The sequence below is a fragment of the Rhinoraja longicauda genome, chromosome 1 (assembly GCF_053455715.1).
Source record: "Rhinoraja longicauda isolate Sanriku21f chromosome 1, sRhiLon1.1, whole genome shotgun sequence".
In the NCBI taxonomy this organism is placed as follows: domain Eukaryota; kingdom Metazoa; phylum Chordata; class Chondrichthyes; order Rajiformes; family Arhynchobatidae; genus Rhinoraja; species Rhinoraja longicauda.
The window spans coordinates 138716927-138731601 of record NC_135953.1 but is presented as its reverse complement, the minus strand read 5'-3'; the positions used below and the strand labels follow the sequence as shown (position 1 = coordinate 138731601).

Below are 14675 nucleotides of genomic sequence, written 5' to 3'. Positions count from 1 at the left end.
AGGGGTTACAGTTTAAGAATAAGGGGTAGGTTATTTAGGACTGAGATAAAGAAAAACTTTTTCACCCAGAGAATTGTGAATCTGTGGAATTCTGCCACAGAAGGCAATGGAGGCCAATTCACTGGATGTTTTCAAGAGAGAGTTAGATTTAGGCTAAAAGAATCAAGGGATATGGGGGAAAAGCAGGAACGGGGTACTGATTTTAGATGAACAGTCATGATCATATTGAATGGCGGTGCTGATTCGAAGGGTCGAATGGCCTACTCCTGCACCTATTTTCTATGTATCTATTTTCAGTTATTATTTCAGATTTCTAGCAAATGCAGTTATTTTAAAATTTTCAATTGTAGAAGGTGTGAATTACTTGGAAATCATAAATTAACTTAAGAACAAAGGGGGCAGCCAACTGGGATAAATTCGTGGAATGTGCTCTTATGGCCCACCTTGTCCATTGTCAACTGTGCTGCCTATTTACTCTAATCCCATTTGCCTGCATTAGACTTGTGTCCCTCTTCTCCTTTCCTATCTAAGTACCCTTAAAACATGAACAGTAGAGCACTGGAAAAGGCCCTTTGGCCCATAGTGCCTGTGCCAAACATGATGCCAAGTTGATCATTCAGCCTACATGTTATCCATATCCTGCCCTTTTTTAATGGTTTGTACTCCATCGATCCTGACTACGGGTGCTGTCTGTATGGAGTTTGTACGTTCTCCCCGTGACCATGTGGGTTTTCTCCGAGCACTTTGGATTCCCCCCACACTCCAAAGACGTACAGGTTTGTAGGTTAATCGGCTTGGCATGAATGTATAAATGTAAGATTGTCCCTAGCGTGTGTAGGATAGTGTTAATGTGCGGAATCATGGAAGGCGTGGACTAGGTGGGTCGAATGGCCTGTTTCCGTGCTATATCTCTAAACTACACTAAACTCAAGTCCTATGGCTGATACTCCATTGCATTTTAGATGCTGAATATGGATGTAATAGAATGACAGGACAGACCAACAACATGCACAGTAAAACCCTCATAAGCAGATTTTCTGGACTGTTATTTCTATTAACACACTCAAAACACTTGAAAATGGCTTTTTTTCAAGTTGTCGGGCAGAAGTACAATAAATAGGTACGTTTAATGGGAGCACGGGAACTAAGGTCAGGGGAACGTCAGCCCAGGATCTGGTTCTCAGTCAGTTGGAAGGGGTCTGGCAAGCATTACACTCTGGCATAAACAAGCACCGAAAATGCTGTAGACACAAAATGCTGGAGTAACTCAACGGGTCAGGCAGCATGTCTGGAGAGAAACTAGGTGCAGGAGGAGGCCATTTGGCCCTTCGAGCCAGCACTGCCATTCATTGTGTTCATGGCTGATCATCCACAATCAGTAACCCGTGCCTGCCTTTTCCCCAAATCCCTTGATTCCACTAGCCCCTAGAGCTCCATCTAACTCTCTTTTAAATTCATCTAGTGAATTGGCCTCCACTGCCTTTTGTGGCAGAGAATTCCACAAATTCACAACTCTCTGGGTGAAAAAGTTTCTTCTCACCTCAGTTTTAAATGGCCTCCCCTTTATTCTTAGACTGTGTCCCCTGGTTCTGGACTCCCCCAACATTGGGAACATTTTTCCTACATCTAGCTTGTCTAGTTCTTTTATGATTCTCCATAAGATCCCCTCTCATCCTTCTAAACTCCAGTGAATACAAGCCCAGTCTTTCCAATCTTTCCTCATTTAACAGTCCCACCATCCCAGGGATTAACGCTTCACCTAAAAACATATGATAGGTTTAATAAAGCAAGACTGTAAACAAATATGTTTTAATGAATTCTGTATGCAAGGTTATTTAATTAGCAATCATTTTACGTAATGGAAGTGGACAAATAATGTGAAATATTTTTAATGTGAATATCTTGCAAAAAAAACCATTGTACAAAAGGATTCATACACAGCTGCAAATGCCTTTCTGTTTGATGTGAGTTTGATTCATATCGCTTTCCAATTGGATCTATATCTTCGCGTGCCTCTTGCGGGGTGGTTTATTTTCCCGTTCCAGGTTTGCTGAAGAATGGCAGCTGAATCCCTCGCAAGCCACAGCTGCCACCTTTTACAGCAGCTTCATGAACAGCGAATCCAGGGCTTTCTCTGTGACTGCATGCTGGTCGTGAAGGGTGTCTACTTCAAGGCCCACAAGAATGTGCTCGCAGCATTTAGCCAGTACTTCCGGTAGGTATGAACAACTTGTACTTCTTATTTTGAACATATTTTGCAGAAGGCATGAATGATTGACTGAAGTGTGCAGCTTGGAACCAGAACGTTAGCCCACGGAGTCCATCGGTTTACCTGCTCACACCAGTTCTATGTTATTGCACTTTCTCATCCACTCACCTAACCAAAGACTTGTCGAGCTGCATCATGACACACTGACTCTTGGATTCAGTGCGATGAAGGCAAGTCAAGTCAAGTCAATTTTATTTGTATAGCACATTTAAAAACAACCCACGTTGACCAAAGTGCTGTACATCAGTTCAGGTACTAAGAAACGAACATACAATGGCACACAAACATAACAGCACATACAGCAGCAGCGGCACGGTGGCGCAGTGGTAGAGTTGCTGCCTAACAGCGAATGCAGCGCCGGAGACCCAGGTTCGATCCTGACTATGGGCGCGGTCTGTACGGAGTTTGTACGTTCTCCCCGTGACCTGCGTGGGTTTTCTCCAGGATTTTCGGTTTCCTCCCACACTCCAAAGATGTACAGGTATGTAGGTTAATTGACTGGGTAAATGTAAAAATTGTCCCTAGTGTGTGTGTAGGATAGTGTTAAGGTGCGGGGATCGCTGGGCGGCGCGGACTCGGTGGGCCGAAGGGCCTGTTTCCGTGCTGTATCTCTAAATCTAAATCTAAAATCTACATAAACAGTTCACAACACCCCCTCAGAGGGTCTCAAACGCTAGGGAGTATACTTTTATATTTTAATTTAATTTAATTTTATTTTTAAAAAGCACCTTTTTTTACCACCCTATCTACTTGTGCTGCCACCTTCAGTGATCTATGAACTTGGACTCCTGGTCCACACTAGGACATTTTCAACCTATCGCTTACAGACCTTCTCCTACAGCCATTGGGTTCTGAACCAACCTGCACAACCCTCATGCCATCTTGGCAGAATGCTACAGATCAATCTTGTACAGATGCACCACCAATTTTCCAGCAATTGATCGGCTTAACCCGAACAAAATCACGAGAGCGCACTTGAAATTCCCTTCAGAGGTCCCGCTGAAAATGTGGCACTTAGATAGGTCAACCCGAAAAGTCACCCATTCCTTCTCTCCAGAGATGCTGCCTGTCCTGCTGAGTTACTCCAGTATTTTACAAGTATGTCTATCTTCTGTTATTTTTGTCAGCAGGTATAACAAACCCACTTCTGGAGATATTAATATTAACATTCACTCTTGCCTCAGCCAATTTTTAGGCTTCTCTCCTCCTGAGGAGATCTCTTCTTTAGCTCCTTGGCTCTTCATTCAGCCCAAGTACATTCCTTTCTGCTTTTAGTGATAGTGAAAATAGATCTAATTTTGTACAAGTACAGTTCTCCAGGGTTTTATTGTAATAAATAGTTTTAAGAAACCTGATGAGATATTTTGGTTCAAGTTGATTTTGTATGTTATCTATTGCCTTTCAGGGCCTTATTTCAGAATTCGTCAGGCCAGAGTCGTGATGTCTTCCATTTGGAGATTAAAAATGTTGGTGGCATTGGGCAGATTCTAGATTTTATGTACACGTCACACCTGGACCTCACCCATGAAAATGTCCAGGCAGTACTAGACATTGGTCAGAGTTTGCAGGTTCCAAATGTGCTCAGTATGTGTTACACTTTCCTCAAGGCTTCAGCCAGTGTCGTCAATGGGACCAGCAGCTTGCCAACGGCTGGGACCGTTTCACTACATGGACCTCTGACAACCGATACCGAGACTATGCTGGAGAGTGGCGATGCTACTACTGAGATAGGCCGTGACTGCTCATTTGGAATACAGAATCATGTTCATAAAGCACAGGAACTGGGGCTTTTGTTCAGACCACTCCCAGATATTTCCCAAGCTGAGATATCGGCCACGTTACAGAACCAAACGCCTGGACCTCCAGATAGAAATGTCTCAGTTTATCCAATGAAGCAAAGTGCCCAACAGGCCACCAAGTTGTACAATTGCTATGGCAAAGAGATGTTTCATCAAAAGCTGTCGCATTTTTTAAATAATAGTCATGGGGAACATGGAAGAGAAGAACTAGATGATGGTTTAGGAGCGACAGTTACTGCCAAGGATGTGTCTTCTCTCGATGATTCTGAATGCACGAACGTTGGGCAGGAACCCTCTTCATCGGGCATGTCCATGCACACAGAAGAAAGGTGGCCCTTTGCTCAGAGTGCAGTGAACGTTGAACCTCAACCTATTAGGCAGTTGCCTCTTTTGAAAAAGGCAATCCCTCTGAAGAAGTACGAGTATTTGAGATCCCAGAGGCCCCTTGAATCGTCGTCTGTGCAGCCTAAATTGAACGAAGACATTGAAATGGCGAAAATTACTGAAGCCGGTGCTAAGGAGAATCGGAATCGGGGCAGTGACGCTGGGGATAAAGACCATGAACACGTGAGCCGAGCAGGTTCGCCTTTGACTGGGATCGATCTGGTGCAGGTCGACTGTGCAACAGCGGCAGAATCAGCGGAAGCTCTTGACCACTCAAGTACTCAGTCGCAAATTTGTCCGTCGCAAAAGCAATATTGTTGTGAACTATGTGGGAAGACCTTCAAACACCCGAGCAACCTCGAGCTACACAAACGTTCACATACAGGTATAGTAAGTGTTTGAATTGTTTTTTAAATTTGTCTCCTGAAATGATTATTTGTATTACTTGACATCATAGCAGGCTTTGTGTTGTGTGTGTGAGAGGTAATCAGAATACCATACAGATTAAACTGCACCTGACAGATTCGCACACTTCCAAAGACATACAGGTTTGTAGGTTAGTTGGCTTTGTACACAGTGCCCTGAAATGGGGGGAACTATGTATAAACACTGCTGTAATTTCTACATGGTGAAACCAAAATGTATAAAAATGGCCTTTATTAAAATCTGACAATGTGCACTTTAACCACATGTGATTTTTTTTTTATAACAAATCTCAAATTGTGGAGTACAGAGGCAAATAAATAAATGATGGGTCTTTGTCCCAATCATTATGGAAGGCACTGTAATTGTAAATTATCCCCAGTGTATGTAAGATAGTGTAAGTGCGTGGGGATTGCTTTTTGACACACCTTTTGCCTGGTGCGCAGTTTGTTAAAGTTGTTGACGTAACTGTAGCGTGTGTAGGAAGGAACTGCAGGTGCTGGTTTAAACCAAAGATAGACACAAAAAGCTGGAGTAACTCAGCGGGACAGGCAGCATCTCTGGAGAGAAGGAATGGGTGACGTTTCGGGCCGAGACCCTTCTTCAGACTGGTTAGGGATAAGGGAAACGAGAGATATGGACGGTGATGTGGAGAGATAAAGAACAATGAAAGAAAGATATGAAAAAAAGTAACGATGATAAAGGAAACAGGCCATTGTTAGTTGTTTGTAGGGTGAAAACGAGAAGCTGGTGCGACTTGGGTGGGGGAGGGATAGAGAGAGAAGGGAATGCCGGGGCTACCTGAAGTGAGAGAAATCAATATTCGTACCACTGGGCTGTAAGCTGCCCAAGCGAAATATGAGATGCTGTTCCTCCGATTTGCGTTTAGCTTCACTCTGACAATGGAGGAGACCGAGGACAGAAAGGTCTGTGTAGGATTGGAAGGAGAATTAAAGTGAAAATTAAAGGAGAATTAAAATAAAATTCTCCAGCAACCGGGAGAATGTTCTTGTCCACAGTTGACTCTCCAAATATGGGAATACTCATCGATTACAGCTTTAAAAAAAAAAAAAATAATGATTTTTAAAGCATATATACAAATAATAATAAACGACAAACTGGTTATAGAATTCTTACGTAGCTTCAATTTTTTAATTTTTAAAGAAAAAGTAAAAATGAAAAGCGACTGAAAAAAAGACTATAAACTAATAGAGAGAGAGCAAAGAAAAAAGAGAATTACAAATATAAAGATTATGGGGATTGATCCGGGAGCTAATGAGTATAGTTGTACATCCAACCCTAAACTCAAGTTTTAACTTTAGTTTTAAATTTTAGTTTTGTGACAAACCCATTTACTTTTTTTAAAATTAAATAAATGGAGACCCTATCTTCAAAAATAGATCTGGTTTGTCAATTAAGGCAAACCTTATTTTTTCCAAATGCAAGGTCTCAGTCATTTCCGTAATCCACATTTTAATTGCGGGGGTTCGATCACAGCTTTTTAACAAACAATAGGCAGCTTCCTTAGTAGCCCTTGATGGATTTGAAGCTGCGTTGCTGCCCTTTTGCAATGGAAGTACACTTGTACACTTCTTATACTTCACATCATTAAATTAGCTTGGTGGTCCGCTCCGCCTTTGATCTGGATAGAATTATGAGAATGCACCAGAAACACCCCCCCCCCCCCCCCCCCCCCCCCCCCCCCTGGAAGTGCCCCTGAAAACGTGGCACCTAGGCCGGGATGAGGCGGCCGATCTCTCGACCTCATCGGAAATGATGCGACGGGTTGAATTTGCCCCCCTGCGGCCAGGGCTCTGGAACTGTGGCCCAGCCGGAGCCGGCAGATCCGCCCCCATACCTGACTTCCGAGGCCGACCTTGCAGGCCTGTATCTCGGCTCCCGGGTGGCCTAGGGTGGGCCTTTCCGGTACTGTTGGACTGCTCTCAGCGACTGACCTAGATTTTAGATTTAGAGATACAGCGCGGAAACAGGCCCTTCGGCCCACCGAGTCCGAGCCGCCCAGCGATCCCCGCACACTAACACTATCCTACACACACTAGGGACGATTTTTTACATTTTACCCAGCCAATTAACCTACACACCTGCACGTCTTTGGAGCGTGGGAGGAAACCGAAGATCTCGGAGAAAACCCATGCAGGTCACGAGGAGAACATACAAACTCCGTACAGACGGCGCCCGTAGTCGGGATCGAACCTGAGACTCGGGCGCTGCATTCGCTGTAAGGCAGCAACTCTACCGCTGCGCCACCGTGTCGCCCACCTCTGTTGGTGCGACAAATAATGCGGCATTGGACGGGGCTGGGCGTGTACTCGCTGGAGTTTAGAAGGATGGGAGGGGGGGGGGCCTCATTGAAACTTACCTAATAGTGTAAGGCCTGGGTAGAGTGGATGTGGAGAGGATGTTTCCCACTAGTGGGAAAGTCTAGGACCAGGGGTCATAGCCTCAATAAAAGGACGTTCCTTTCGGAAGGAGATGAGGAGGAATTTCTTTAGTTAGAGTCTGGCGAATCTGTGGAATTCTTTGCCACTGACGACTGTGGAGGACGTCAATGGATATTTTTAAGGCCAAGATGGATAGATTCTTGATCAGTACGGGTGTCAGGGACTACGGGGAGAAGGCAGCAGAATGGCGTTAGAAGGGAGAGATAGAACAGCCACAATTGAATGGTGGAGTAGACTTGATGGGCCGAATGGCCCAATTCTGCTCCTATCACTTATGATACTATGAAACAGGCACTTCAGCCCACCGAGTCCACGCTGACCTGCGCTCCCCACACACTCACACTATCTTGCATATACTGGGGATAGTTTACAATTATACAAAGCCAATTAACCTACAAACCTCCACGTGTTTGGAGAGTGGGAGGAAACCGGAGATCCCAGAGAAAACCCGTGCAGGTCACAGGGAGAGCGTACAAACTCCGTACAGACCAGCACCCATGGTCTGGATGCAACCCGGGTGTCCTGCGCTGTAAGGCAGCAACTCTACCGCTGCGCCACCCTGCCGCCCATGTAACGTAGGGACAACGGACTTCCAGAAGTCTGAAGAAGGAAGGGTCTTGACATGAAACGTCACCCATTCCTTCTGTCCAGAGATGCTGCCTGACCCGCTGAGTTACACCAACTTTTTGTGTCCATTCCCAGAAACCTTGATCCATCCACTTGCAAACTTCAACCCACCTTGATCTGGTTGTCTCTCATCCACCATCCTCACTCTTGGTCCTTTCTCCCCCTTTCTCTACAAAGACCTGTTCAAGCCTCAGTTTCCATTCTCTGGATGAGATATCCCACACTGAACTATTGCTTATTTCTGTTAAGGTTGCATCAGCACTATTTTAATTTTGGTCACATTTTTAGCGATTGTAATCACTAATTTTTCTGTTGGCACTAAATTTGATTCCCTCAAGATGACTCGTGTAAAGGTATTTATATATCTTATAGAAAGGAATTGTACTGCATAGAAACAGGCCATTTGACTCAACTTGTCAATGCTGACCAAAGGGGACCCTTCTGTATTAATTCTATCACCCAACACTTGGTCCAGAAACCTTTGTCCAAGCAAATCAAGTGCTCGTCTAAAGGCTTCCTAAATCCTTTCAGCAACCCAGCTTCAACCACTCTCTCAGGCAGTGCATTTCAGGTACATGACAGTCGCATGCCAGTGAAGAAGATCCACTTCATATACCCTCTAAGTCTCTTCCCCCTTACCCTAAATCCATACCTTCTAGTTCTTATGTACCTCTGATACATAATGTACCTCAATTGCTATTGAGGGCGTGCAGCGTAGGTTTACTAGGTTAATTTCCGGAATGGCGGGACTGTCATATGTTGAAAGACTGGAGCAACTAGGCTTGTATACACTGGAATTTAGAAGGATGAGAGGGGATCTTATCAAAACGTATAAGATTATTAAGGGGTTGGACACGTTAGAGGCAGGAAACATGTTCCCAATGTTGGGGGAGTCCAGAACCAGGGGCCACAGTTTAAGAATAACGAGTAGGCCATTTAGAACGGAGATGAGGAAAAACTTTTTCAGTCAGAGAGTTGTAAATTGGTGGAATTCTCTGCCTCAGAAGGCAGTGGAGGCCAATTCTCTGAATGCATTCAAGAGAGAGCTAGATAGAGCTCTTAAGGATAGCGGAGTCAGGGGGTATGGGGAGAAGGCAGGAACGGGGTACTGATCATTCTGATTGAGAATGATCAGCCATGATCACATTGAATGGTGGTGCTGGCTCGAAGGGCCAAATGGCCTACTCCTGCACCTATTGTCTATTGTCTATTGCCTTCTCCCCATAAACCCCTGACACCCGTACAAATCAAGAACATCTATCTCTACCTTAAAAATATCCACTGACTTGGCCTCCACAGCCTTCTGTGGCAAAGAGTTCCACGGACTCACCACCCTCTGACTAAAGAAATTCCTCCTCATCTCCTTCCAAAAGGAACGTCCTTTAATTCTGAGGCTATGACCTCTGGTCCTACACTCTCCCACCAGTGGAAACATCCACTCCACATCCACTCCATCCAAGCCTTTCACTATTCTGTATGTTTCAATGAAGGCCCCCCCCCCCCCCCCCCCCCCACATTCTTTTAAACTCCAGCGAGTACAGGCCCAGTGCCGACAAACGCTCATCATATGTTAACCCACTCATTCCTGGGACCATTCTTGTAAACCTTCTCTGGACCCTCTCCAGTGCCTGGTGAATCTCTTTGGCACCTTCTCCTGCACCATCCCATTCTTCTTGGTGAACAGAACAGCATGCGTAACTCCATCTCTGGACTGACCAAGGTTTTATAAAGTGGGAGCATAACATACTTCAATATTCTGAAGAAGGGTCTCGACCTGAAACGTCACCCATTCCTCCTCTCCAGAGATGCTGCCTGACCCGCTGAGTTACTCCAGCATTTTGTGTCTACCTTCGATTTAAGTACAGTACAGAACTTTATTGTCATTAGGTACAGATACCGAACAAAATTACAGCAGTCACAGAACACAACAAAAAAGAAAAGTACACAGGACACACGACCCCAACACAAACATCCATCACAGTGACTCCAAACACCCCATCACTGTGATGGAAGGCAACAAAACTTCCACTCTCTTCCCCCCACGCCCACGGACAGGCAGCTCGACCCCTAACAAGGCGACCGACACGCACAGCCCCCACAAGGGGATGGAAGGCCCCGCGGCCGAGCCGCACCGGGCACTGAAACGTCCCGCGGCCGAGCCGCGCCGGCGATGTTAAGTCCAGAGGCTGAGCCGCGCAGGGCGATGGAAGGCCCTGCGGCCGAGCCGCACCGGGCGCTGCTAAGTCCCGCGGCCGAGCCGCGCCGGCGATGTTAAGTCCAGCGGCCGCGCCGCGCCGGGCGATGGAAGGCCCCGCGGGCAATGGAAGGCCCCGCGGCCGAGCCGCGCCCCGGGGAAGAGACCTAATAAAAGAAAGGTTTTCCCCACCACACCACCCCCCGCCCCACCCCACCCCACCCACCCCACACATACACAGCCAAAAACAAAAACCACCCCAACACCGACACACAAACAAAAAAAAAGGAAAAGAGACAAACAGACTGCCAGCGAGCCGCAGCCGTTAGGCGCAGCCGTTAGCCGCAGCCGTTAGGCGCAGCCACACGTGACTCAGCATATGCAGTTTTTTTTCTCCTGTACTTCAATATTCAATGCCCGACTAATAAAGGCTAGTTTTGTTTAGATTAGAGATACAGCGCGGAAACAGGCCCTTCGGCCCACCGAGTCCACGCCGACCACTGATCCCCGCACATTAACACTACCCTACGCACACTAGAGACAATTTCTACATATATACAAGCCAATTAACCAACGGACCTGTACATCTTTGGAGTGTGGGAGGAAACCGCAGATCTCGGAGAAAACCATCGCAGGTCACGGGGAGAACGTACAAACTCCTTACAGACAGCACCCGTAGTCGAGATCGAACCTGGGTCTCCGGCGCTGCAAGGCAACAACTCTACCGCTGCACCACCGTGTCAGTATCCCATACGCCTTCCTAATTACATCATTTACCTGTGTTGCCACCTGCAGTGATCTATAGACTCGGGATCCGAAGTTTCAGTGGTCCTCAGTGCTGCCTGAGAACCTACTATTCGTGGTATTCATGTCCAAGCCTCATTTGTGCTCCCAAAATCCATCGCCTCACATTTGTTTTGGATTCAATCCCATCTGACATTCTCAGCCGATTTCGCCAACGCCTTAATATCTCTGCAGCCTTTGTGTTGTTGACGAATCGTGTTGGTGAGCCCTGCGAACGAGCCGATGTTGTCTCACATTCACATCCTCATATAGTAGAAACACCACGAGTCACAGCACCATTCCTTGTGGGACGTTGTGAGCACTGCCCAGTCCATCACCGGCTCTGACCTCCCCACCATTGAAGGGATTTATTGGTGTCGCGGCCTCAAAAAGGCAGCCGGCATCACCAGAGACCCACACCACCCTGGCCACACACTCATTTCACCCCTGCCATCGGGAAGAAGGTACAGGAGCCTGAAAACTGTAACGTCCAGGTTCAGGAACAGCTTCTTCCCCACAGCCATCAGGCTATTAAACACTACAACTTCAAATAAGCTCTGAACTACAAAAGACTATTATTGTTATTATTATTTACAGAGCACTATGTTTACATATTCTGTTGTGCTGCTGCAAGTAAGAATTTCATTGTTCTATCTGGGACATATGACAATAAAACACTCTTGACTTGACCCAATACAACTCATCTGTACGGAGTTTGTACGTTCTCCCCGTGACCTGCGTTTGTTTTCTCCGCGATCTTCGGTTTCCTCCCACACTCCAAAGACGTACATCTGGGCAAATGTAAAAAAAAATTTTGTCCCTAGTGGATAGTGTCCCCTGGGATAGTGTTAGTGTGTGGGGATCGCTGGGCGGCGCGGACCCGGTGGGCCGAAGGGCCTGTTTCTGCGCTGTATCTCTAAATCTAAATCTAAATCTAAAATCAATAATCGCAGGTAATTGCAAAACTAACTGTAAGAATACAAATAAGAGGTGATCAATATATTATCATCTCTTCAATATTTTTAAATGATTTTGTCTGAGTAATGCCACTTTATATCATCTGCAAAGTATATGTCCACTATTATTTCTAGACTCAATCCCTTACTGTGCACAGAAAGTCATAAAACAGAAGAACATTTATTTTAAGGCTACCTGTTACCCGAAGAGAAGTGTGAACAGGAGCAAATGTCATTGGATTAGTACTGAACAGACCTTTCGTCAGTAATTGGGCCAGAGGGCCTGTTCCAGGTTATATGACCCAATGACTAATCTCTGAAGATGAGTAGGAAAATAACTGCAGATGCTGGTACCAAATCGAAGGTATCACAAAATGCTGTTGTAACTCAGCAGGTCAGGCAGCATCTAGGAGAGAGGGAATGGGTGACGTTTCGGGTCGAGACCCTCCTTCAGTCTGAAGAAGGGTCTCAACCTGAAACGTCACTCATTCCCTCTCTCCTAGATGCTGCCTGACCTGCTGAGTTACTTCACCTTTTTGTGAATTCAATAATAGACAATAATAGACAATAGGTGCAGGAGGAGGCCATTCGGCCCTTCGAGCCAGCACTGCCATTCAATGTGATCATGGCTGATCATTCTCAATCAGTACCCCGTTCCTGCCTTCTCCCCATACCCCCTGACTCCGCTATCCTTAAGAGCTTTATCTAGCTCTCTCGTGAATGCATTCAGAGTATTGGCCTCCACTGCCTTCTGAGGCAGAGAGTTCCACAGATTCACAACTCTCTGACTGAAAAGGTTTTTCCTCATCTCAGTTCTAAATGGCCTACCCTTTATTCTTAAACTGTGGCCCCTTGTTCTGGACTCCCCCAACATTGGGAACATGTTTCCTGCCTCTAACGTGTCCAACCCCTTAATAATCTTCCTGAAGATGACATCCATTTTAAAAGGCTAAGCTTTCCCAGAGCCCATTCTTGTAGATAAGGAAACATGACTAATGTCCTTTGTTAGTAATTTTGCCTGCCTTACTGATGTAAGTATCCCATTATATTTAACAGGAGAAAAGCCATTTGAGTGCAACATCTGTGGGAAGCACTTTTCACAGGTAAAATAAAACTGCAAAATAAGAGTAATAAATGTATTTTCTGTTTGTTTTTGAAATATGTTTATTGGCTCCAAATGTTTGGTACCTTACCTGTGTGATATTTGAATGTTGTAAATTCAGATTTATAAAGTCATACCAGCACCGAAACAGGCTCTTCGGCCCAGCTTGCCCATGCCGACCAAGGGGGGTCCCGTGTTTGGCCCTTATCTCTCTAAACCTTCCCTATCCATGTTCCTGTCTGTATGTCTTTTAAATGTTGTTATAGTTTCTGCCTCGACTACCTCCTCCAGCTGCTCATCCCATATACCCACCACCCCTCTGTGTGGGGAGAAGTGGCTTCACGGAAAAGGGCAGAGGGTGATGGTGGAAGGTTGTTTTTCAGACTGGAGGCATGTGACTAGTGATGTGCCTCAAGGATTGGTGCTGGGTCCACTGCTGCCTGTGGTTTAGATCAATGGTTGGAATGAGAATGTACAAGGCATCAACAGTAAGTTCGCAGTCGATGCTACAGTGGGTGGTATTGTAGATAGCAAAGTTGGTTATCAAAGGTTACAGCGGGATCTTGAACAGTTGGGCAAATGGGCAGATGAATGGTTTAATGGAGCATTGTCCAAGGGTAATTGTCAGGTCTTCCAAAACTTGGCAGGGGGGCATAGGTGCCTTTGGTTGTGTAGCACTCACTGTGTGGAATTCACTGCCTCAGAAGGCAGTGGAGGCCAATTCTCTGAATGCATTCAAGAGAGAGCTAGATAGAGCTCTTAAGGATAGCGGAATCAGGGGGTATGGGGAGAAGGTAGGAACGGGGTACTGATTGAGAATGATCAGCCATGATCACATTGAATGGTGGTGCTGGCTCGAAGGGCCGAATGGCCTACTCCTGCACCCATTGTCTATTGTCCAAGGGTGTCGAGATCTCAGGTGGACAGAACGGGCGGTCACGGTGATGCAGCGGTAGAGTTGCTGCATTAGAGCGCTCACAGTGCCAGAGACCCGGGTTCCATCCCGACTACGGCTGCTATCTGTACGGAGTTTGGACTTTCTCCCCGTGACCTGCGTGGGTTTCCTCAGATTTTCGTTTGCCTCCCACACTCTAAAGACGTACAGGTTTGTAGGTCAATTGGCCAGGTATAAATGTAAATTGTCTCTAGTGTGTGTAGGATAGTGTAAGTGCGCGGTGATCTCTGGTCGGTGAGGACTCGGTGGGCCGAAGGGCCTGTTTCCGCGCTCTATCTCTAAACTAAACTAAAATGTTTCTCTCGAAGGTAGACACAAAATGCTGGAGTAACTCAGCGGGTCAGGCAGCATCTCTGGAGAGAAGGAATGGGTCACGTTTCGGGAGTCTAAGTATAACTAAGATATGGTGATAACATTTTGGTAGCACACTCTTGACGTTGGCCTGGTTGAAGTCTCTGGCTGTAATGAACAAGGTATCGGCATACCTTGTATCAAGAAAACAAAGTTTCTGTTTTCTAAAACATGCTTTATTATTTCTGGCAGGTCTTGGTAGAAAATGATCTTTAAAAATTCACACAAGATGTGAATATGAGGCATTTTATTGCTTGGAGCAAAGGGCCACAACATAATTTATTTGTATTTGATAAGTATGCAGATGCCTTGCTCATTACCACAACTATCTGAGGGCTAACTTTTTCACACAATAGGTGGTGGGTGTATG

General features: G+C 45.9%; 1 protein-coding gene across 2 annotated transcripts in view; it reads left to right on the top strand.

Annotated features, from left to right (window-relative positions):
- The window catches only part of zbtb49 (zinc finger and BTB domain containing 49), a 33714-nt gene that overhangs the window by 8293 nt on the left and 10746 nt on the right, over positions 1 to 14675 (top strand). Inside the window, exons 4-6 of one of the 2 annotated variants that reach the window (XM_078407189.1) lie at positions 2046 to 2215; positions 3675 to 4837; positions 12954 to 13000. In XM_078407189.1, coding sequence (XP_078263315.1) covers positions 2058 to 2215; positions 3675 to 4837; positions 12954 to 13000 — 1368 coding nt within the window. In that variant the 5' untranslated portion in view covers positions 2046 to 2057. Of the gene's footprint in view, positions 1 to 2045; positions 2220 to 3674; positions 4838 to 12953; positions 13001 to 14675 lie in introns of those variants that run through there. The other variant, XM_078407196.1, reaches the window with a different exon arrangement.